This window comes from Tasmannia lanceolata, unplaced genomic scaffold (genome assembly GCF_043159265.1).
Source record: "Tasmannia lanceolata isolate RefF3 unplaced genomic scaffold, GAP_Taslan_0.1 ptg000012l, whole genome shotgun sequence".
Classification (NCBI taxonomy): Eukaryota; Viridiplantae; Streptophyta; class Magnoliopsida; order Canellales; family Winteraceae; genus Tasmannia; species Tasmannia lanceolata.
In genome coordinates, this window is record NW_027518689.1 from 56882877 (window position 1) to 56906920 (window position 24044).

General features: G+C 42.0%; 1 protein-coding gene across 5 annotated transcripts in view; it reads right to left on the reverse strand.

Annotated features, from left to right (window-relative positions):
• Positions 1-24044, reverse strand: part of LOC143888469 (COP9 signalosome complex subunit 2-like) — a 61129-nt gene continuing 37085 nt past the window's right edge. The window contains exons 7-13 of one of the 5 annotated variants that reach the window (XM_077392934.1): positions 2436-2623; positions 2276-2344; positions 1845-1935; positions 1608-1742; positions 1057-1169; positions 861-967; positions 1-305 (exon numbers count right to left, since the gene is read on the reverse strand). In XM_077392934.1, coding sequence (XP_077249049.1) covers positions 877-967; positions 1057-1169; positions 1608-1742; positions 1845-1935; positions 2276-2344; positions 2436-2623 — 687 coding nt within the window. In that variant the 3' untranslated portion in view covers positions 1-305; positions 861-876. Of the gene's footprint in view, positions 306-459; positions 968-1056; positions 1238-1607; positions 1743-1844; positions 1936-2275; positions 2345-2435; positions 2624-24044 lie in introns of those variants that run through there. The other 4 variants (XM_077392935.1, XM_077392933.1, XM_077392937.1 and 1 more) reach the window with 4 other exon arrangements.

Genomic DNA, 24044 nt, shown 5'->3' on the forward strand with positions numbered 1-24044 from the left:
ATCATATTTTGATATTTTCACAAACAATCTTGTCTTTTACTATTAAAAGAGCTGTCAAAAGGTTATTACATTTCTCAGAGAACTCTCAGGAGCCAATTAAACAAGAAAAGACAGCTGGGTCTGTGCAAATATCAAAATATGGTTGTGCTGATAAAATTTCCCTAAAATAAATAAGCATCCATGTGCACTGATTGAGGTGTCTGCAGGACCCACACATCATTCCCCCCCCCTCGTTCCTCTAAATATGGCTGAACATAAGTCATGCACAGCAATCCGGATCATTCAACTGGTGGGCCCCATAGTAGCTGAATCATAAAAGAGCAGTGATCAAATTTCAATCAAAGCTTGCAGTGAGTGCTGTCCACTTACCCCGTCTACATTTACTGTGTTTTCAGGAACCAAAAATACCCACAAGCCTACTTGAATTTTCTATCAAATAGGCACAAATCAAATGGACCATTGACAAAAAGCATGGAGATCATGTCGATGGACTTTGATTGACAATTTCATGAAAACAGAATAATACTTGTTTCTAAAAATGGCCCCTCATCTAGGACTAACAAACAGTAGAAAATAAGCTATTTTTGGACTAAACACCTACTAAAATATCTGACTTCCATTGAGCGACAGACTCTGTTTACATTATACACACCTACATCAAATTCGCAATCAAAACAGAATCCAACTGCACGTAAACTTGCACAAATTCCCTTATAATAGAAATTCCTCTTGTTATTCACAGCTTGTGTAACTCTGCAATGATGTATAATATGGGATCTGGGAATCAATATAAAGTCCACTCCCCATTTCAAACTACAATGGGATACAGCAAAACTGGAGCTCTTAAACAGAGAATGTACCTGTACTTCTTGGATCTCATCCTAGTCTATTTGAGATGGTTTGGTAAAGGGACTTAAGCTGTGTGTTCCATTTGTCCATGGCGGCGTATTTTTTCATCCCCTTCGACCTGCAAGACGGGCTTTTTCAGTATGTCTTACACATGAGCTCCTTTAGTGGAATGAAGATGAGATGTATAAGAGAGAATTGAATTTTCACCTGTTGCCACACTCCAAGAGCCGGTTCATTTGATCAATATGCCCGTGAACACGATTATCCAATATTAGGGAGACAAGAAGAGACTCGACATCTTTTTCAGGGACATTGAGCTCCTATACGTTAACACCACAGTTCACCAGTAGCTAGAGATAAGAACCTGAGCTTTTAATGGCAACAAGAACTACACGAGATTCACAAAGCAGAAAAGAATGATACAAAATCATATCTTCTAAAAGATGGATGGGCACTTGTTTGGAAACAGAATGAAAGAAACTGAAGGCCAAGTAACCAAGATAATGAGAAAAGTTAATTTAATTGAAGTAAAGATATAAAAAAAAAACAGTTTTTTTCTCATTTTTAGGTTAGAAAGATTAGTATTTGATTCAAACCCCCCCCCCCCCCCCCCCCCACCCCCAAAAAAAAAAAAGGGATTTTCCTGATTTATTACTACCTACATTTTGTTTCAATACAGTGGAACCAGTTTACAAAATTAATAAAAACAACGGTCACAAAGTAAATCTTGGCAGCATTCAGCAAATTACAACCATCACCTTCGAAATGAACAGAATTCGGATTCTTGTATACGGTTTGATGAGCTTTAGCAGTACTTGGGTTCTGATATTCTTCAACAGATCCTCAATATAAATCCAGATGAATGGATCATCCATGATCGTTCTCCGATTAGTCTAGACCAAAATTTTGCACAGCAACCACTTGAGAAAAAGAATACGGAAAGCATAACATGAGGAATATGCATATCAGAATATCATGCATAAGAAAATTTCAACCTTCAAAATTTTTTCAAACTCCAGTATCTCATTTCGTTGATACGCGGCTATCAAATTTGTCATTGCTAAGATTTCAGGGTCGTTTTTGTATCTGCGAGAAGGCCAAAATTAGTAACCAATAGATGCAAAACCAAGTCCAGCACCAAGCATGGATTGAAATTTCGGCAGAAAAGGACGGACTCCGAAAGTACCTAAATCCGGAATTTCAACTAAATTTTAAAATTTCCACCAAAATTTTAAGATTTCCATTAAAATTGCCGAAATTTCGGAAAATTTCAACCGAAATCCTGTAAAATACCAAAATTATTTTAAGAAAATTTACATGATTTAGGCCGAAATTTCCGTTTCTGCCACCGCCAAAACCGACACCGAAACCGAAATTTTAAACCTTGAGCACAAGAACATTTTTCATCAATGAAAGACGAACTTACGGCTTTGCCTCTTGCCCATCAAAAGGATTGACTTCAGATTCCATTAACATGTTAGCCAGAACCAAATATCTGTTCGGTAATGAAACAGAGATCAAGAGAACATGAGTGAAGGATGGCAACCAGTGGAAATATAGTAAATAAAATATCTGTAGATTCATACTTAAGGCATTGAATACGCCTCTGATTGCCGGCTTCATCGTAGTTTTTAAAAGCTTCAAAGAAATCAGTGGCTGCATCTGCCCATTGGCGCTCGGCCATATGCATTTTACCACCGCACTCATGAATTATTCCCATGATACGTGGATGGGGTATTGCTGATTTTATTGAAAGGGCTTTGTGGTACAGTTGCTGCCATGATTGCATTTGTTGAACAAGTTCAATTAATATGGTAAGTATGGAAATGCAAAATACATATATGAAAGAGAAACTGAAATCAGATACAAATGAAGATTAAACACAACTGAAATTTTCATTTCAAAAAAAAAAAAACACAACTGAAATTTTGACTTCCCCAGAATTAGATTTTTATTTGTTTATTTATTTGATAGGTAAGCTGGATTGAACCTGTGACCTCGAGGTTGTAAAACAAAGCCTTGACCAACTGAGCTAGAGGCTCATCCCCTAGTATTAGATTATTGATATTAACATTACCAGGAAAAAGAAAAAGAAAATAATTACATTGCTCAACTCACTGATGTCACACAACTAATCTTCTCATAAAATATTTTATAAATAGAATATAAAGTTGTATCTTAAATTTCACTGTGCCCTTTGCTCAACATACAAATATCACTTCCAAAGTCACACAACTAATCTCCTCTTATAAAGGATTTTATAAATAGGTGATAGAATGTGAAAAGTTGTAACTGTGCCCTTTGCTCAACATAGAAATATCACTTTGAAAACCCTGAAGGACAAGGTGGAATCTTGTTAACAATGAGCAATTTCAAACGAATGTATAATATATATATATTTTTTTTGAAAAATGACATATATATTCATATTGGATAGATCCTTTCACCTTCTTCATGAAAATATTCTAAAGGATTCATTAGCCAACCCCAACTAGTTTGGGACGAAGGCTTAGTTGAGTTGAGTTGAGTTGAGTATATTCATATTGGATAAGATGTAAGAAGTGATGGGGACAAGTTGTCCCACCACATTAGATTACATCATAAAATACCATAGGAGCATTCTCCAATGGCCCAAAAGGATAAAAACATCAACAGATAAACCCCATAAACCCCAGATAGCCTTCCACCCTACTCCCCGAAAGTGCAAAATACTACCACTCATAACAAACATTGAAACCAAGACTCTCAACCAGACGAGTCTTCCAACACCTTATCTTCATCCACCCTCATATATGCAACCCCACCAAAGAACACAACAAAACGTTGACCGACCAGAGGACAGAAGAACCCAAGCAGCGAAAGGACCAACGTCCCTCAAGCCCACTCAAGAATCAAAACAAAACATCCCTTCAACCTTTCCATCTACACCATCACATGGTAGCAAATCAAAGAAGCACCTTCCCAAACACATCCAAAGAGGCAGCCCGTCAAAGGTCCCCAAAAACTGTATGTACAGCCATCAAAACGTTCTAATTAACTTGACAGGGATTTCAGATGCCTGCCTCCTTTACTAGGAGTCTTCCCTTTCTTCCCTTTCACAGCATCACGGCTCTCAATATCTAAGAACATCCTCTTTGTCTCGTCCAGACGTCCACATACTCCTCATAACCAATCCCCAAAAAAACTTCACATCTTCTTCATCTCCTTAAATTCTTCCAACAGCTCATTGTTTTCTTCCTCCACACTCTCCAAAACCGCTTCCCCCGACTCTTCATCATCACTTTGAAGACATGCTTTGATCTTGGCACTAAGATCCAAATCCATTGAGTCTCGAGATATCCCAATTTCTCCTTGTAAGACGACCCCATGAGTCCCTTACGTCTGCACTTGCAAGTCTTCGGTATTCTCTCCCTTCTGATTTTCACCTGCCATCCAAATCTTGTTACAAAAAAGGCAGTTCATAGAGCGGAACACAAGCCTTTTCCAGGCTTTTCTTCCCTATCATATCCATTATTTTTTCCTCCTTTCCTTTCGCCTCCTCTTGAAGCCTCTTCCATTGGAGCTTTAAGGTATTCCAGCACCACTACCTCCTTTATGAAAAGCTCTTGACGTTTCATCTTCCTTTCACTACCCACCCTGCCCTAGCCGCTTGAATCTCGATGAAGCACCCACTCTCATCCTATGATTACGATTGAAGGGTTCCTCAAAATTAGGGTTCTGAAACTCATCAACTGAGTTATCCCCAACGAGGACGAACCTTTTAAGTAGAGGGAGTAAACTCGACACTGACATTTTTCTTTCTCATCTGAAGAGAGGTCCACCGCTACTATTCTTTTTATAAGAGAACAAACCGCCTCTTTTGATCACTGGTTTTAGCTTTAATTTATTATTTTCCTTCTTCCCAAAAACTTTATGCCTGTTGAAGTCATCCCTTAACCGATAACCTTTTTAGCCCTGCATTGGGTCCCACAATAGCGCAGGCACAAACTTGACACGTTTTCTAGCCAGACGTGTGTCCAACACACCATGTTTCTTTTTCCCAAGTTTATCTTCATCGATTTGGTGTCTGGCAACCTTTTTCTTTGTCCAGGAAGAAAGCATATTTTCATCATTCTCTGCAGGACCTCCCTCCTCTCCCATCAACCGCTTACCCATTCGCCTCTGACCACATGTCTTAGCATTTAATCCAGGTCTCCTCGCCTTCTCATTGAGCCAATCACCTCCACCTCTAGTATTTGCCAGCCTCAACGTACCTGCTAAAGAACACACCGCCTGATTAGACCCCATTTCAAATTTGAATTTAGGTTTCCTCAACGGTCGACCCCTCCCCCCCCCCCCCCCCCCCCCCCACTCTGGGGCCTCAGAAGGACTGGTTTCCCTATCCCCGCCTCATCAGAAACTTTCCCCGTTTCCGGCAATAATTTATCGGCGGAGGAAACTTTCAACGATTGAGAACTCGAATCATCCTCAGAGTTCTCAATAGCCGTTTTAGCATCAATTGAACTCGGAACCCCCATATTAGAATGACAATATTTACTAAATCCATAAGAAATTCCTTCATCTGAAACACCCACCACACCTATTAAATAGCATTTATTCTCAATGTTCACTCTAATAAATGGACTTAGAATTTCCATTTCGAGATGAGAACCTTCGCCGAGACAAAGGCCACACAATGGTCATGATGACATGATAATTTGACTTGGAGGACGAAGCCAAAAAACCTGCCTAGAGCCTCAATCGTTGTCACCGACCAAGCATCAAGTGGAATATCATAGAACCTAATCTAGATAGCCTTAGAACCAGTATCAAAATTCAGGTTCCATGGATGCAAGGATGAGACCCAGCGCATCTCCCCCTCCGATTCAAACCAAAATAAAATCTCCTTGTCACTGATTGCAATAGGTTTTGCAAGGCCTGGCATTTTCTATAATTTCTTAGCCCATTCCCAGATTTCCTCAAGTTTCCAGCCTCCCCTTTCTATGCACCCCACAAGGAACATTTTAAGCAGTTCCCTGCGATCCTCTATCTCTTGTCCAACAAATTAATCTCCGGGAATCTCCCATCAAGACCTGAATCTCTAAACTCCTACTCCCATCTGTTGCCGAGTACCACTCCATTAGAATCACTAGAAGTTATTTCTTTGACTCTATTTACCCCTTTGTTGTAAATTTCGTTTCGGATGAAACGTTTCGGTTTCGTTCCGAAAACGAAACGAAATCCTCAAAATTTCGTTTCGGTTTAAATTTCGGTAAATTTAGGTGATTTCGGACTAAATTTTCCGAAATCTGGAATTTCGTCCGAAATTGACGAAATTCCAGATTTCGTCTGAAATTGCCCATAACGGCTAGTTTTGACTTTTTCACAAAAATTACCACAATGCCCCTGTAACGGCTATTTTGGCTTTTTTACTGTTTTAGCCCCAAAATGTGACCGTTTATAGCCGTTTTATAGCTGTTGGGAATGGTATTTTCGTCATTTCCACTTATACAAACCATTAAACCTCTATAAATACCCTTTCCCCACCAACTTCTCCTCCACCTTCGCATACATCTCTCATTCCTTCTCTTTTACACTCATTTACACTCTTCTACTAAGTCTTCTTCAACTATTATAATGTTTAATCTAAAGCCTATTTTGGAGTAAAGGGAAGGTTTACAACTACAACACCACTCTACAAATTTCCAAAGGCTTCAAACTTCAAGCGAAGGCTACTTTCTTCAACTCAAGTTCAAGTTCAAGGGCTTCGATTCTCCTCTAAAGGCTTTGTTAGAATAAGCTTATGTAGCCTAAGGGCATTATAGTCTTTTCATAATAAATATATATGTGTGTTAGGGCAAGGAGGCTAACACACAATATTCATTCTCAAATCTCTCTGTTAACATGGTATCAGAAGAGCCCTAGGGTTTCTCGATGCCCTAGGGACTTCCATTGAAGACCTCTTGTCTTCCTCCATTGAAGCTCATGCCCATGCCCTAACTTCTTCTTCTTCTTCTTTTTCTTCCTCCATCTTCACTGGTTGCCCCCCTGCGCGCCCCCCCTGGGAAACCCAACTTTCCCTATTTGCCCCCTTGGAAAACCCAACTCTTCACTGGTTGGCTTGCGCGCCCCCCCTGGAAAACCCAATTTCCCCTGTTTGCCATGTGCGCCCCCCTGAAAACCCAACTTTCCCTGTTTTGCCCCCTGGACAAACCCAACTGTCCTTGTTTGCCCCCCTGAAAAACCCTACTTTTCCCTGTTTGCCCCCCCTGCGCGTTTTCCCTTTTTCTTTTGTAACATCTTTCCCCATCTTCTTTGACCTATAAGGATAGTGTTCTTCTCTTTTAGCCGTCAGGTGTTCATGCCCTAAATCTTCCCGTTACATTTCTCACCTTTTTTTTTGTCGAGGCTCCGCTTTGTTACATTTTTCTTTGCTTCCTACTTGATGACTTAAGCTTTGTCTCTATGTTTCGTTGTAGTTCCACAAGTATGAGGCTTCGTGCTTGTTTTTTTCGGGGTCCTTCCGGCAGATGTTTGTGGTTTTTCCTTCTGATTGTTTATTTTTCGTGGTGATTTGCTTGCCTATATTTGGCTGCCCTTTTCTGTGGTTGTCTGTGATTGTTGTGGTGTGTCTTGTCTGGTCTGCTTCACCCACATCCCATTTGAGTTTATTATGGCCTTGCCATCAGCTTCTTCATCCGGTTCATTTCCGGTGCCGGTGACCTCTATGACATCCATTAAATTGGATGGTGCTAATTACCCTGCCTGGACTCGTTCTGTTCACCTCTATTTGCGAGGTCAGGGCAAGTTACGTTTCATCACGACGGATCCTCCGGATCCTAAAGATGCTGGGTATGATAAGTGGAGTTAGGAGGATGCCCAGCTTCAGTCTCTTCTCTGTCAGAGTATGGAACCAAAGATTGCGAGCCACATGCTATTTCTGGATACATCACGGGCAGTCTGGTTGCGTGCTGAGACACTCTATTCCGGCAGCAACAATCTCACGCGGATTACTGATGTTTACAGTGACTTCTTCGTATCTCGCATGGAGATAAGACTGTTGCTGAGTATTATTCGGATTTTGTTGGTCTTTGTGAGCAGATTGATATTTATCATTCCTCATTCACCGACCTTAAGGTCTTGGCTCAACAGAAGAATGAGCTCCGTACTACTCGGTTTTTGGATGGCTTAGGGCCTGAGTTTGTCCCTCTTCGGCAGCAGATCCTTGGGTTAGGCACGCTCCCATCTTTGGATGAGATCTTTTCTCTCGTTCAACGCGCTCTACGTCTCGATCCGGTTATCTCTGTTGCTGGTGACCAGTCTGCCTTTGCTGCCCAGTCTGGTTCCTTTCGGGGCACTCGTGCTAGGGGTCGTGGTCGCAGTCATCGCGGACAGGGCCGTGGCTTTGGCCGAGATTCAGGGGGAGGCCGTACTTATGGGGGTCGTGGCTCACGTTATTGCAGTCATTGTGACATGGAGGGTCACTATTGATTTCTGTTACGATCTCCATCCTGAGCTTCGTCCCGCTCGAGCTGCCCACTTCGCTTCTGAGACACCTGCTGCACCTAATCCTGCTCCCTCAGACACCATGCTCGTCTCTCGGACTGAGTATGAGTCACTTTTGTGCCTACAGGAGAAAGGGAAACAACCGGCTGCTCAACTTGCCACAGAAGGTAGCAACCCATCTTGCTCCCTTAGCCACTTCGCTTCCTGGCTTGTTGATTCTGGTGCCTCTCATCATATGACCGGTAACAATACACTTCTTAGTTCCTTTACTTCTTGTGCTCCTACTAAGATGGTCACCTTGGCCAATGGGACTCGATGTCCTACTTCAGGCACTGGGACTGTTATAGCCACATCCCACTTATCCTTATCATCTGTACTCTGTGTTCCTACTTTTCCCTGCAATCTTCTTTCTGTTGGTCAGCTTACTAATCGCCTTAATTGTTCAGTAACATTCTTTCCGTCTTATTGTGTTTTTCAGAACCTTGCGACTGGGAAGATGATTGGCTCGGGGCATGAGACAGATGGCCTATACTACCTGGATGATGCTATCACTCCCACGACGTTTAGTACCTCAGCAGATTCCTTTATGTGGCACTGCCGGCTAGGTCATCCTTCTCCTGAGCGTCTGCAGCGTTCTTCCGTTGTTTCTGGTGTTATTAGTCATTTTCATTGTGAGTCCTGTCAGTATGGAAAACACTATCGTGTTTCCTACCCGTCTCGTTTTGTTAGTCGTGTCAGTAGTCCTTTTGAGTTAGTGCATTCTGATGTTTGGGGTCCATGTCGTACTCCTTCTATATTTGGTGGGAAGTACTTTGTTATTTTTGTTGATGATTTTTCCAGGATGACATGGCTTTATATAATAAAGGATCGTTCTGAGGTGTTTTCTACATTTTGTTTATTTTATGCTGAAATTACAAATCAATACTCATGTTCCCTTAAATATTTACGTACTGATAATGCCCGTGAGTATTTTTCTGATCGGCACGGTTTTTAGGAGTTTCTTTCTAGTCGTAGAATTATTCATTAGTCGTCTTGTGCTCACACTTCACAACAGAATGGTGTTGCCGAGCGAAAAATACGGTATCTTATAGATATAGCTCGCACCATTCTGTTCAGATGCATGTTCCCAAATCTTTTTGGGCTGATGCTATGCTTACAGCCTGCTTTCTGGCTAATCGTCTACCATCTTCAGTTCTTCGCAATCGGTCCCCTTTTTCGGTGTTACACCCTTCTGGGGATCCGTTTCCGTTACCTCCCAAGGCGTTTGGGTGTGTTTGCTTTGTTCAGGATCTCACCCCAGGACTTGATAAATTGGCCCCAAGGGCAATCAAGTGTGTTTTCCTGGGTTATTCACGAACCCAGAAGGGTTATCGATGCTACAGTCCTCAGCTTCGCCGCAAATTTATCAGTGCTGATGTCTCATTTTTTGAGGATACTCCCTACTTTCTTGCTTCCTCTTCTTTACTGGTATCTCCTCCTCCGTTGGCATTGCCGGCTCCGGTTCCCAGTTTGCCACCGGATCCGGTTCAGCGTCCCTTCCAGGTATATACTCGCAAGCGTTTTACTACTTCAGTTAAGCCTTCATACCCTGCCATCACTTCTCAGCAAGCGAGTCCTTTACCCTCATCCTCTGATGATGCTACTCAGGTTGATGAATCTCTTGATGCCCCCATTGCGAGCCGTACTCGTTCTCGTACCACTCATCACCCTATTTCTGATGCGGTAAGTTATACTCGGTTATCTCCATCGTATACCGCATTTATATCATCTTTGTCATCGATTTCTATTCCCCGCTCTGCTCAAGAGGCTATGCTTGATTCGGGATGGCGAGCAGCTATGGAGGCTGAGATGGATGCTTTGGCCAAAAACCAGACATGGCAGTTGGCTTCTCTTCCTCCTGGTGCTCAGGTAGTCGGATGTAAGTGGGTGTTCACCGTCAAATACCTACCTGATGGCTCTATTGAGAGGTTAAAAGCCCGTCTTGTTGCTAAGGGCTTTACTCAGACTTATGGGATTGATTATGTTGAGACATTCTCTCCGGTGGCAAAGATTCCATCCATCCGTGTATTGATTTCTTTGGCCGTGAATCAGTCTTGGCCACTATATCAGTTGGATATCAAGAATGAGTTCCTCCCAGGAGGAGGTGTATATGGAGCAACCAACAGGGTTTGTTGCTTAGGGGGAGTTGCAGCATACCGTCTGTAAGCTTAGAAAGGCGATTTATGGTCTTAAACAGTCTCCCCGTGCTTGGTTTGGGAGATTCAGTGAGGCCATCCTACGATTTGGTATGAAACAATGTCCTGTAGACCATTCTGTGTTTAGCTCTCGAAGCAAGGATGGTTTGATTCTCCTGGTTGTATATGTTGATGATATTGTTATTACAGGGAATGACAAAGCAGGAATACAACGCCTCAAAGATTTCCTTCAGAATGAATTCAGCACAAAAGACCTTGGTGTTCTGAGATACTTCTTAGGCATTGAAGTGGCACATTCACAAAGGGGGCTATCTTGTCCCAAAGGAAGTATGCTCTTGATATTTTGGAAGAAACAGGTCTTCTGGGGGCAAAACCTGCACAGACTCCTATGAATCCGAATGTCAAGCTTTCACCTGATCAGGGGGAGCCACTAGAAGATCCTGGTCGATACAGACGGTTAGTAGGACGGTTGATCTATCTCACAGTCACTCGTCCGGACATTGCATATGCTGCTGGTGTGGTTAGCCAGTATATGAGTGCGCCTCGGACATCACATTGGTCAGCTGTGATTCAGATAGCGAAGTATCTGAAGAAAGCTCCCAGGAAAGGTCTTCTCTTCAGGAAGCATAACCATTTGAGGATTGAGGGATACTCTGATGCAGACTAGGCCGGATCTCCTGCTGACCGGCGATCTACTAATGGCTATTGTACCTTCATAGGTGGAAATCTAGTATCTTGGAAGAGTAAGAGCAGGACGTTGTGTCACGATCCAGTGCAGAAGCAGAATACAGGGTCATGGCTTACACAAGCTGTGAATTAATTTGGCTACGGTCGTTTATGTCAGAGATTGGATTCTCATACTCCTCACCTGGATCCCTCTACTGTGACAACAAGTCAGCCATTCACATAGCTATGAATCCGGTATTTCACGAACGAACTAAGCATATAGAAGTGGATTGTCACTTTATTCGTCACAGGATTCAGACAGGCCAAATTCAAACCGAGTTCACTCGAACGAATGATCAGATTGCAGACATGTTTACCAAGCCGTTGAATGGAGTTCGATTGAGTGATTTATGTAACAACCTGGGCATGTATGACATTCATACTCCAGCTTGAGGGGGAGTGTTAGAATAAGCTTATGTAGCCTAAGGGCATTATAGTCTTTTCATATTCTTTTCATAATAAATATATATGTGTGTGTTAGGGCAAGGAGGCTAACACACAATATTCATTCTCAAATCTCTCTGTTAACAGGCTTCAAGTTTCAAGTTTCAGGAAAGTTAAAGCTTTTGTTTCCATTTCCTTTCTTTCATTTCAGTTTCATTTCAAACTTCATTTCTCCCCTTCTACTCTTCTTTCATTACAAAATGAGTGGTTCAAGACCTTTTGGAGGAGCATCCTCTATTGGTTCGGAACCTGCTAGATCGGATGACCTGGCATGGGCTTACGGACATTGGTTCCGAGTCAGAAAAACAAAGTTGCATATTTTGTGGGAAAGTCATATCAGGTGGAGGTATAACCTGCTTAAAAGAACATCTAACAGCTGTTCCTGGTGAGGTAGCAGCATGTAAAAGTGTCTGAAGATGTAAATACCGAATGAAGCAACTCTTAGATTCAAAGAAAAAACAAAGGGCTAGGAATAACGTATCCAGGGCAGAGGTTGGTGGTTTTTATGGCACACCAGAAGAAGCAGAGGAAGAAGAGGATGATGAGAAAGAAGACATTGGAACTATACCAATGATTTGGCGAAAGGGAAAGGAAGTTGTTGTAGAACCAAGTGGTACAAAGAGGATGCAAAAGGGTATCACGGGGGGGTCAGGAATTTTTTTGTGCCACGAACCCCCGAGCCCAGCCAAGCATTAAAAGTGCTTTCGCAACCAAAGAAACCATAGATAGGGCAAACACGGCGGTTGGCATGCTTTGCTATGATGCCAACCTCCCTTTCAATGTTGCCAATTCACCTTTTTGGCAACCTATTTTCGATGTTGTGAATGCCGTGGGTTTGGGTTATAAGGCACCTGCTTATCATAATTTAAGAGGGACCATTTTAAAGAATACAGTGGATGAAGTAAATAGCTACTTGGAGGAGATTAGAATGTCATCGAGATCCACTGGCTGTAGCATTATGGCTAATGGATGGACAGACACCAAACAACGTTCCCTAATCAACTTTTTTGTGTAATGCGCTAAATGAGTAATATTCCTAAAATCCGTTGATGCATCTGGCATAGTGAAGAATGTCGATGAATTATTCAATATCTTTGATCGGATTGTCACAGAAGTTAATCCAGAAAATGTAGTGCAATTTGTAAGTGACAGTGAGTCAATTTTTAAAGCTGCCGGAAAAATATTAGAAGCAAAATATGGTACATTCTTCTGGACTCCGTGTGCAGTCCATTGCTTAGATCTAATCTTGAGGCACTTCAGCAAACCGAGTGCATTTCCTCACATAGCAAGCACAATTGAGAGGGTTCGAGCGATTATAAAGTTTATCTACAACTACGGAGGCCTCTTGAATTTGATGAGAAAGAAGTTCACAAGTGGGACCAGATCTGCTACAAAATTTATAAGCATACAAAGTCTGGTGTTGAATCGAAAAGAACTTCAACAAATGTTCGTGTCTGACAAGTATAATATTAGTAGGTTTGTCCAACACTCACTGAGCGAAGAGTATAATATTAGTATAATGTTAGTATTGTGTTGGACAAATCTTTTTGGGACAATTGCAAGTACATTTTAAACGTCAACGAGCCTTTAGTAAGAGTGCTTGGTAGATCGGCAGGACAAGCCGACGATGGGTTACCTATATGAGGCCATGAATAGGGCCAAAGAGAACATGAAGGAGAGGAAGAAGAAAAAATCATATTATATGCCCATCTGGAGGGTTATCGACCAAAGATGGGATAGACAACTCCACAGTCCCCTCCATGCAGCAAGATACTTTCTTAACCCCCCTCTTTTTTACTCCAACCTTCTCCAAGCATAGTGAAGTCACCCAAGGCTTGTTGGAATGCGTCACTCGATTAGTACCTGATGAAGCTACACAGGACCTCATCAGCAATCAAATTGAGACTTATCGAGAAACTACCAGTATGTTTGGAATAAAGCTTGCAATCCGCAACCGATCGAAGTTGGGACCAGGTATATTTGATTTGTTGGTTTAATTAAGTTTATTTCATTTTAACTTTCAATTCTCAACAAATAAATGCATGGTTATTGCTTACTTTACAGTCGCATGGTGGAATTAGTTCGGAAGTGACGTGGAGAAATTATAGAGCTTTGCCATTAGAATCCTCAGTCAGACCTATAGTGCGACTGGATGTGAAAGGAACTGGAGCACCTTCGAACTCATCCACTCTGCAAAAAGAAACAGGTTGGAGCACCAGAGATTGAATGACCTGGTGTTTGTCCATTACAACATCAAGTTCCGGCAAAGTTATATAACTTAATTTAATATTTTCAACTCTCACCTCATAACTTAAAACTTTAAGTTAAGTTTAAACTTAAACATATGTTAATCATAATGTTTTTACGGTACGGACTTGATGAAGAAATCTTCCACAACTAGCGAGCCTTTGAGTATAGATCATCGGGATGTTATGACGAATTGGGCTGCGGAAGATGAAGATGTTAGTTTCACGCCGGAAGATATTGGTTGGGAAAATCTTGAAGCACCTACTATTGTTAGGGCCAACGATGATGACATACCTTTTGAAGAAGATGCTCCTCCTACTGGTGGTGGTGGTGGCGGCGGCGACGGCGAAGACATTGATTATGATCATTCAGGTTATGAATGATGCTCTTGAAACATGTGACTTGAGAGAGATGATATCATGTATTTCCTTTTTATGCTTTTCTATGTATCCCCTTGCACCTGTGCAAGAAAATTTCGTGTTTAAGTAATAAAAATGCCTTTTGTTTTACATATTTTGATTCATTTACTTGTTTTTATCTCTTTCTATCAATTTTTTATTTTTTGGGATTTTCTCATATTTTTTACCATATTTTCCTTCGACCAAAAAGTTTCGAACAAAATTGACCGAAATGAAACGAAATTTACAACTAAGGTTTACCCGCCAACAACTTCTTTTCCCAAAGTCAAAATAACCGCAGTTTATACATTTCCAGTCTTCTTCAAAAACCCTTGACAATCTTTCTGAAGGCTTAATGTTTGATTTACAACCATCAACCCATCACCCATCTCTCTTCTCATTCGGCCAGAATCTTCGATGGAGAGCTGGCCTCTCTTACTAAAATGAGATTTTTTCTACAACAGTCTCTATGAATCTTCAACGCTTGAAGAGCATAAAACAAAGTAGCCTCCATCTATAAGATCAAGATAAACCTCTTTCAGGCACTCAATTTTGTAGCCACACCTACAAACTCCTCTTCCGATAGTACTGCACAGGCAGATCACTCCCGGGGATCTCTCCCGCCGGTGGCTGAAAAAATCACGTGCCGTCATTTTCTCCCACCGTCCTTTGAAGATCTTGAGAATAGTGACGTTCTGTTTCCTGGATTGGCTTCACGAAGCTGGATGCTCTATTTTAACAGTATCCGCTACCTCATATGCCTATGGTGTTTTTCATTTTCTCCCGTAGATGATGGAAATTGAGAGTTTTTCTTTCCTAGACCATGTGTGTGCTTTCGATAAGAAATGTGTGCATCATTAGCCTCCTGTAAAAATAGTTTTATGGTAAGTTTCATGAGAAGGTTAAAAGGTTGAAATGCAATTTTTCCTTGCTTGCAAGATATTTGCCTAGTATTTGAAAGGGCTAGAAAATTTGGTAAATGACATGTTAACAAACGGTCATGAATGTATAAATTTGCACTTAAACATATACATACATTTATTAGCTAGCTATACTAAGATTGTGGTTTCCTTCATACAAGAGCATTCATGCATAAGCACTACATTTAATGAAAGGATAACCTTCTCTATAGAAACCAAGTATAGAATTCTTTATAACTCTTGCATTGAGTCCCACTCCACCAACTTTTATTGTATCCAATTTCAAATCAGTCCCGAGCATAGCTTTCCTAAAGATTTTTTTAGAATTGAAAAAGGAAACCAAACCCCAAGTCCCGTACAAAAAAGCTCCAAAAAAAAAAAAAATCAGTAAGAAAATATTTTTTTCTGGAATCCCCCCCCCCCCAAAAAAAAATAAAAATAAATAATACAGCACACTCACACGTCCACCAAGACAAGACAGTGAAGGTCCTATGATGAGGTATGGGAGCTTCAGAAAAGGAAAAGAAGAAACAGAAACAGAACGGACAAGAATAATACTCATGTCGATCATGGCTGAAGGGAGCCAGGACTTGAAGTGATTGCAGGTTTGTTGAAAGGGAAAGAAGAAACAGAAACGGAACAGAGGAGAATAATACTCAGGTCTCCAAACATCTAAGGACAGAGAGGCAGGCCACAGTGCAGAAGATTGATTCATCCAAGCCATCAACGGTGGACAAACAGGATATAAAGTTTGCAAAAGCAGAGAAGTACAAGAGTAATCCAATCTTAGATCGGCTCAGGGAGATAGTTGGGGGGAGAATATATTCCAAAATGACTGAAGAAGGGATGATTAATGCATTGGCACCTTGGGGGTGGACCCACAATTAAGAGCTCTGATTCAGGGATCAGATCGAGGGTAGATAATGAATGACAAAAACGAGAATCACTACACAGATGTCTCACATCGTGGAGGACCCAGGGTGCTGGAACCAAAGGATTTGAATTTCAATTTTTAAAAGGAAATGGTCTACAGCAAGGAGGGATTGGTGGATATAGAGAAAATCAAAAAACAACTTAACTCAACCAGCTTGGAAGTAAGGCAGGGTTTGAGAGGCGAGGAGATGGTATCCAATATCCAAAGCCTTTGACTACCCAAAATGAAGACTGAAACAACGATTTCGCCAAATAGAGGGGATATAGATCGCATCATGGAAGATTATATCAAATCCATGAAGCAAATGGTCATGGATTTTAAGGATGATGTTGTAACAACGGGAGACTCTGCTATCGATTCATTCTACTGAGGGAAAGGTCAAGGTAAGAGCAATCAATCCTCGTCAGCTGTGACGATTGAAGGCTCGAGGAACCATTTAAGGAAACTAGATATAATCAGCTCCAGATTTTAAAAAAATAGAAAGGATATGATCATCCCAGAGGGGGTAGAATGCAGAGCAGCCAAAACACCTACAGTGAGGAAGGGACAGATATCATCCCCTCTTGTACCGAAAGCCGGGAGATTCAAACATCTGATGAGGTGGACTCGGATGCAGACTCTTTTCTTGAAGATATAAGATGGAGGATATGAAAGGCGATCGAGATCGAAGGGATCTAAAGATCGATTTCAAGGTTGTGGAAGTTGACATCCCAATCTTGATGGCATTACTTTAAGGATGATTTCCATAGAAGATCACGCTAGATTAGAAAAAGATTTTGAGGAAGAAGTTTGAAGGGCGGTCTTCATGTGAATCTAGGACTTGTGGCTCTGATACCAAATTGATGTGAATCCATGACAACCAAGAAAGAGAGTACACATAGATAATCAAGATCAAGAAAGATCTAAATCAAGAAAGATGATGGGTGATATGAGTGGAAAAGGGGAGCAGTTTAAGCAATTTATGAACCCAACCAAGGGGGGAGGTTTATTAATCCAATCGAGAAGGGTTAGGTAGGGGGAAAGAGAAATGGGACTACAAAGAATTGGACAGATAAGTAAGAGGGAGAGTGAAGGTGAGGAGAGAAAGGAAAAAGAGAAAGGAACCATAAGAAAGAGGGAAGAGGAGAAAAGAAAAAGTAGTAGGGGGGTTTATAGGCAAAAAAACTGACCTAATATGAAGCAACTTCAAAAAAGGCATCGCATCCCATCATTATAAGAAATATTTAATTGATATTCATATTCAACTATTTCTAGGGACAATAGGCATTTTATATTTATATGAAATACAAGCCAAACGAAAACTTTAAAAAAGATTAATAATCTTTTTTGTAAAGCAACTCCTAGTATACTTAACTACTAACTCATTAAAATAAAACTCCTATTACATGGCGTCTTCCTACTACAAGTAAACTATGACTCTTGAAACCCTCTAGAAGTCATCATGGAAACTAACACATTTCAAGTCCCGTACAAGGACTCTCTTACGTTGCAATGTGCACCCTTATGGTCACTTAACAACTTAAGTGATTAATTACATATGACTTAAATGCCCCTATCACTAAAGCTTTCCGTAATAAACATGTGGAACTCATTTTAAGAACTTACAACTTAAAGAAACGAAGTGATATTGCTGGGAAAGGATTGTGGTACCACTCCTATAACTTAAGGGACTTAAAAGAAACATAAAAGATGCATAAAAATAGCACACATAAAGGATACAAAAAATTAGAATATGATCGGTAAGGGGTGAAGATGAAAAGAGAAATGGAAGGGGTGAGGGGGAAAGAAGAGAAAAGCGAAATAAATGGAACTACAAAGAACAGGACAAAGGTGTGTGTGTGTGTGTGTGTGTGTGTGTGTGTGTGTGTGTTGGGGAGGTGGGAGGTGGGGGTGAAGGGAGAAAAGAAAAGAGAAAAATTACCATAAGAGAGAGAACGAAAGGGAAAGAGGAGTTCAGGGATAGAAAACTGGCCTAACATGAAGCATTACACCCCATTAACATCAGAAAAATATTAATTTTTATTCATATTCAACTATGTTCAGAGCCAGCAAGTCTTTTATAATTATTAGATATGCAAGTCATACGAAAACGTAAATAAAAGACTCCAATTATACGTAACTATTTTGTTAATGGTCCTATTAACTTTGTTACATGAGAAGAAAAGGAGAATGGAGAGTTAGGGCTAAGCTCCCCCTCACTGAAGTATTTATATAATCAAAGAAGGCTACAACGACAAGAACGCCCCTACTAGGCTTATTCGAACAGTCCCCCTCAAGCTGGAATGTATAAATTATACATTCCTAGCTTGTTACAAACATCGCTCAACTTTGCTTTATTCAATGGCTTTGTGAACATATTGGCTAACTGATCTGCAGAACGAGTAAATACATATCTCCCCTTTCTGAATCCTCTGACGAATGAAGTGACAATCGACTTCAATGTGCTTTGTACGCTCATGAAAGACTGGATTAGTTGCAATGTAGATGGCAGCTTTGTTGTCACAATACAACTGTGAGGGTGATGAAGAAACAATCTCAATCTCAGATAAAAGTGATCTCAACCAGATAATCTCTGTACTCGTGTGTGCCATCGCTCTGTATTCGGCCTTAGCACTTGACTTTGCAATGACATCTTGCTTTTTGCTTTTCCATGATACCAGGTTACCTCTTACAAAAGCACAATGCCCGGTAGTTGATCTCCTATCTGCAGGAGATCCCAATCAGGATCAGAGAATCCCTCAATTTGCATATGACCATGTCTCTTGAATAGTAGGCACTTTCCAGGTGCACCCTTCAGGTATTTCAGGATCTGAACCACTGCACTTCAGTGTGAGGTGCGGGGACTCATGTACTGGCTGACCACCCCTACAACATAAGATACATCAGGACGAGTGACTGTAAGGTATATGAGCTTACCCACTAGTCTTCTATACCTGTCAAGGTCTTCCAACAGATTTCCTTCTTCTGGAACTAGTTTTACATTGGGATCCATACACACGGATACATGTTTTACTCAAAGACTCCATGTCTCTTCCAACGGATCCAGAACATACTTCCTCTGTGATAGAGACAAGTCACGAGAGCAGTATGCCACCTCTATCCTAAGAAAATATCTGAGACGTCCCAAGTCTTTTGTAGCAAACTCTTTTTGTAAGAAGGTCTTCAGCTTCTGTATTCCCGCTGAATTACTACCTGTAATGATGATGTTGTCAACATACACAATCAATAGGATGCACCCTGCTAAGGACTGATGACTGAATACCGAGTGATCTACTGCACACTGCCTCAGGTCAAACAGCATAATGGCCTCACTGAATCCCCCAAACCAAGCTTGTGGAGAGTGTTTCAAACCATACAGAGATTTCTTCAGGCGACAGACAGATGAGGACATCTCCCCTTAAGCAGCATACCCTGGAGGTTGCTCCATATAAACCTCCTCATGGAGGTCGCCATGTAAAAGAGAATTCGTAACATCTAACTGATGAATAGTCCAACCATTATTGACTGCAAGAGAGAGAACACGGACTAAAGGGATCTTGGCAACTGGGCTGAAGGTCTCATTGTAATCGACCCCAAAGGTTTGAGTATATCATTTAGCAACTAGGCGTGCCTTCAACCTCTCAATAATTCCATCTGGCAAATACTTAATGGAGCCAACCGGCCGAGCACCAGATGGAAGATGAACCAGATCCCAGGTATGGTTAGAATGTAGTGCACCCATCTCAAGGTCCATGGCAGCACGCCATCCTAGGTGAATGAGAGCCTTTTGTAAGGACTGTGGTAACACGACAGCAGACAAGGAGGAAACAAAGCTTTTGAAAGTAGAGGTCAGACGGTCATGAGAGACAAAGTTAGAAATAGGATGTGCAGTGGAGTGAGACCAAGTACGAGGCAATAGGCGAGTCAGAAGCAACTACAGAAGAGGGTAGAGAAGTTACCTGGGTAGATGTGACTAGGATCTCGACCTGCAAAGACAATGTCTCGAGTGGAGTAGGTGGAAGCACGTCATTGCGCTGACGCCTTTCGTAGTGCTTCTTAGTAGGTGGTGGAGCTAGGGGTGTTCATTATTCGGTTATAACCGAATAACCGAACCGAATTGGTTTGGTCGGTTTGGTTTTTTTCCTTTTAGGTTCGGTTTTGGTTATTATTTTTTTTGGAAATTCGGTTATTCGGGTTCAGGTTCGGTTATCTCAAAAAAAAAATTCTGTTAACCGAATAACCGAAATTATGGATAAAAGCCATTATTTTTCCAAAACAAAGTGCTATATGGGCACTCCATAGGATGATCAAAACCGTCCATTTGATTGATCACAACTTAATTAAGTTGTGCTCAAAAAATCATTTCGATAAGATGATCTTAGCCTTCCGATCCAAACCAAGGCTTTGCTTTTTTTCCTCTTTTTCTCCCACTATTCGGTTATTCGGTTATAACTGAACTTTTAATCAGTTCGGTTTTTAGAAATTTCGGTTCGGTTTCGGTTATCGAAATTTGATAACTAAAATTATTTCGGTTATCAAATTTCGGTCTATTCGGTTCGGTTATAACCTAATTAACACCCCTAGTTGGAGCAGATGGTGCGACAGAAGAATCACCTGGAATAGGAGCAGGTTGAGAAGGAGGCTCAATGGTTAGAGGTTCCTGAACCGGGACCGAGTCAGGAATCAAAGGGATATAGAAACCTCAAGATCCAGAAAATCGGAACTAGGTACAGAAAGACTAAAGAAGGATTTAGACTCAAAAAATGTAACATCGGCTGACACAAACCACTGATGAAGATGGGGACTATAACAACGGTAGCCTTTATGAGTGCGAGAGTAACCCAGAAAGACACAACGTTCCGACCAAGGATCGAGTTTGTCCCAATCAGGACCCAAATGATGAACAAAGCAGACACACCCAAAGACACGAGGGGTGAGAGGAAAAGGGTCCTGCTCAGGGTATAAAACCTGAAATGGAGAGCCACCACCAAAGACAAATGACGGTAGGCGATTGGCAAGAAAGCAAGAAGTCAAAAATTGCCTCACCCCAAAAAGACTTAGGGACTCTCATCTGAAACATTATGGTACGAGTAACCTCAACTAAATAACGCAGTTTCCTCTCGGCCACACCATTCTGCTGAGAAGTGTAGGCACAAGAGGATTGGTGAAGCATGTCGTGAGAAGAAAGATAATCCTGAAAGCCATGGGTACCAGAGAAAAACCTCCTAGCATTATCAGTGCGAAGACATTTGATATTGCAACTAAACTGATTCTTTATTTCAGCATGAAAGATTTGAAAAGCGAAGACCTTAGAACGGTCTTTCAGCAAATACACCCAAGTCATACGTGAATAATCATCGATAAACACTATAATATACTTGAATCCATTATTTGACGTAACCCTAGAAGGTCCCCATACGTCTGAATGAACTAAAAGAAAAGGACTATCACTCGTCTAACGACTCGGGAAGCGAATGACACCCGGTGATGCTTCCCAAGTTCACAAGACTCGCACTGGAATGAAGAAACAGAGCTACGAACTAAAGACGTCTGTTGGAGCCACTGAAGAGATGGGTGACCTAGACGATAGTGCCATTGAAAGGCATCCACAGAGCTATGCAGCACAGTAAGAGGTTTGCAATCAAGACGGTAAATACCATCCACCTCACATCCCAATCCAATCGTCTTCCCAGTCGAAAGATCCTGAAATAAACAATAAGAGGGATAAAATGAGATGGAGCACTAAAGAGTTTTCGTAAGTTGACTAACAGAAAGTAAACTGAAAGGTGATTTAGGAACACATAATAGTATAATATAGAAGATAACGAAATGCTAGGGTAGAGTAGTGGACCCATCAGCTAGAGTAATGGTATGATTGTCAGAGGAAAATGAGCGAACCGAAGAAAGCTGAGAGGCGTTACCAGTCATGTGATTGGAGGCTCCCGAGTCAATAATCCAGGATCCGGAGCTAGAGAGTAGGTCGCGGGTGAGCTACCTGGCTGAGCAAAGCCTGTGGTGGGATGGTGAGCACTCTGACGGAACCGATGTAACTCTTCATAGTTTGCCCTAGCAAAGCTGAAGGAATCATCAACGGGTGCAGGTACAGAGTTGGAAGCAACGGCGTCGGATGGGCAAGCTGTCATGAGATGTGTTGAGCGAGGCGAACGAAGCTCAGGGTAAAGTGTGTAGCAAGTCTCAATCTGGTGACCATCGCGCTGACAGTGGGTACAATAAGGGCGACCACGTCCACCACCAACACGCCCACCACCACGGCCACTGCCATGAGCTTGTGGAAAGGAACCACCGCCCCTGACAGGACGACTGCCACCATCATACGCAGCTAGAGCAGAGCTGTCAACAGGAGGCCGTGATGGAGTCTCGCCTAGACACTGTTATGCACGTGCGGGAACTTAGGGCCTAGGATCTCAAGATAGTGCTCCACTCGAATCTGTTCCCGCTGCCGGCGAAGAACAGCAACATCAGAGGTAAGGGGTTGGGGGCATGAATACGTCACGCTGCTAACACAAAGAGACAAACTGGCCATAGTGAGCTCAAGAGACATATCATTACGGTGCAGTTTCATCCACTCAGAGTACGTGTTGCAAATACGGGTGAGGTTCTCAACCCCAAAATGCATCAAGGCAGTGTGATCCCATATCTCCTTCGCTGTCGGTAGGAGAATCAGGGTAAACGAGATAGATGGTGACATGCTCTACCACAGGAGAGTAGGAATCAGTGCATCCTTCTATTCCCAACGGGCATACATGGGTCTTTAGGGGAGGGAGGCTCCTGACGAAGAAAACTAGCCTTGCCTCGCCCTAGAAGATATGTCTCAACCGCAACTTTCCATGACAAATAGTTGGTCCCATCAAGCTTGCCAGTAGTCAGCTGTGGGTAGGAACTCTCCACAGGTGCCAAGGTAGCAGAAGAAGAGGCCGTCGATAGGGATTGTTGGGCACGAACCTCAGTAGTGATGCCCAGAGATGGATCCACAATGACAAGTGGCTCCATAGTGAGAACAAGCGACTAACAGAGAAACCCCACACAACAATCGACCAAAGATATTGAAGGACCAACAGACAAACAAGTGGCTCAGAACGTGGCTTCGCGAGCCAGGAACAAGCAGCAAGAGGAGGCCATCGAAAGAGTGAGACGAAGCCGCGAAAAAGAGATCAAGGCAATGAAAAGAAAATCAACACATGTGGCTGAGAAACGACGGGGTTGGACCGAAGATGTAGGGTCTCCAAATAAAGGTCAGGGAAAAAACGAAGAGTACAGTTCACCTTTCAACCTAATCGGCTTACAAGAAACTGATAATGGGTTAGTTTCAGAAATACCACATAAGTAAAAAAGATGACTATTAGGGATGTTTTCAGAAGTCGTCGAACTCTTGCCCCGGTGGCCACCGTCTCGGGCTTCCCGATGGACCCTTTTATCTGCTCGTGCGGATTTAATCTCGATCATACTGTAGATCACTTCCAAAACTTCCTTTAAGCAGGATACCATGCTCTGGAAGTTTTTGAATCCTTGGGGGTCCTTAATATTTGTTGCCGCAGGACTCTAAGATTGTTCGGGCAAGGTGACAACCTAGTTAAGCCTCAGTGGGCTCCTCCCAGATCCCATTCGGAGTCCTTGGGAAGTATTGAGGATCGAGACACTAGAGCAAGACGATTGGAGTTTGGTGCCAGAAGAATCCCTGGTCGAAGAGCCACTGAAGCCAACCGACGATTGGCCTCTAATCGCAGCGATTGGATGTGCTCAAAATGTCACTACAAAAATTTTGGAGCGTGTAGCGTCTGCAGAAAATGTTCCGAGATGAAGACCAAGATGGCCCCACCCAGGGTCTGGAGGCCTAAAGTTGGTCCCC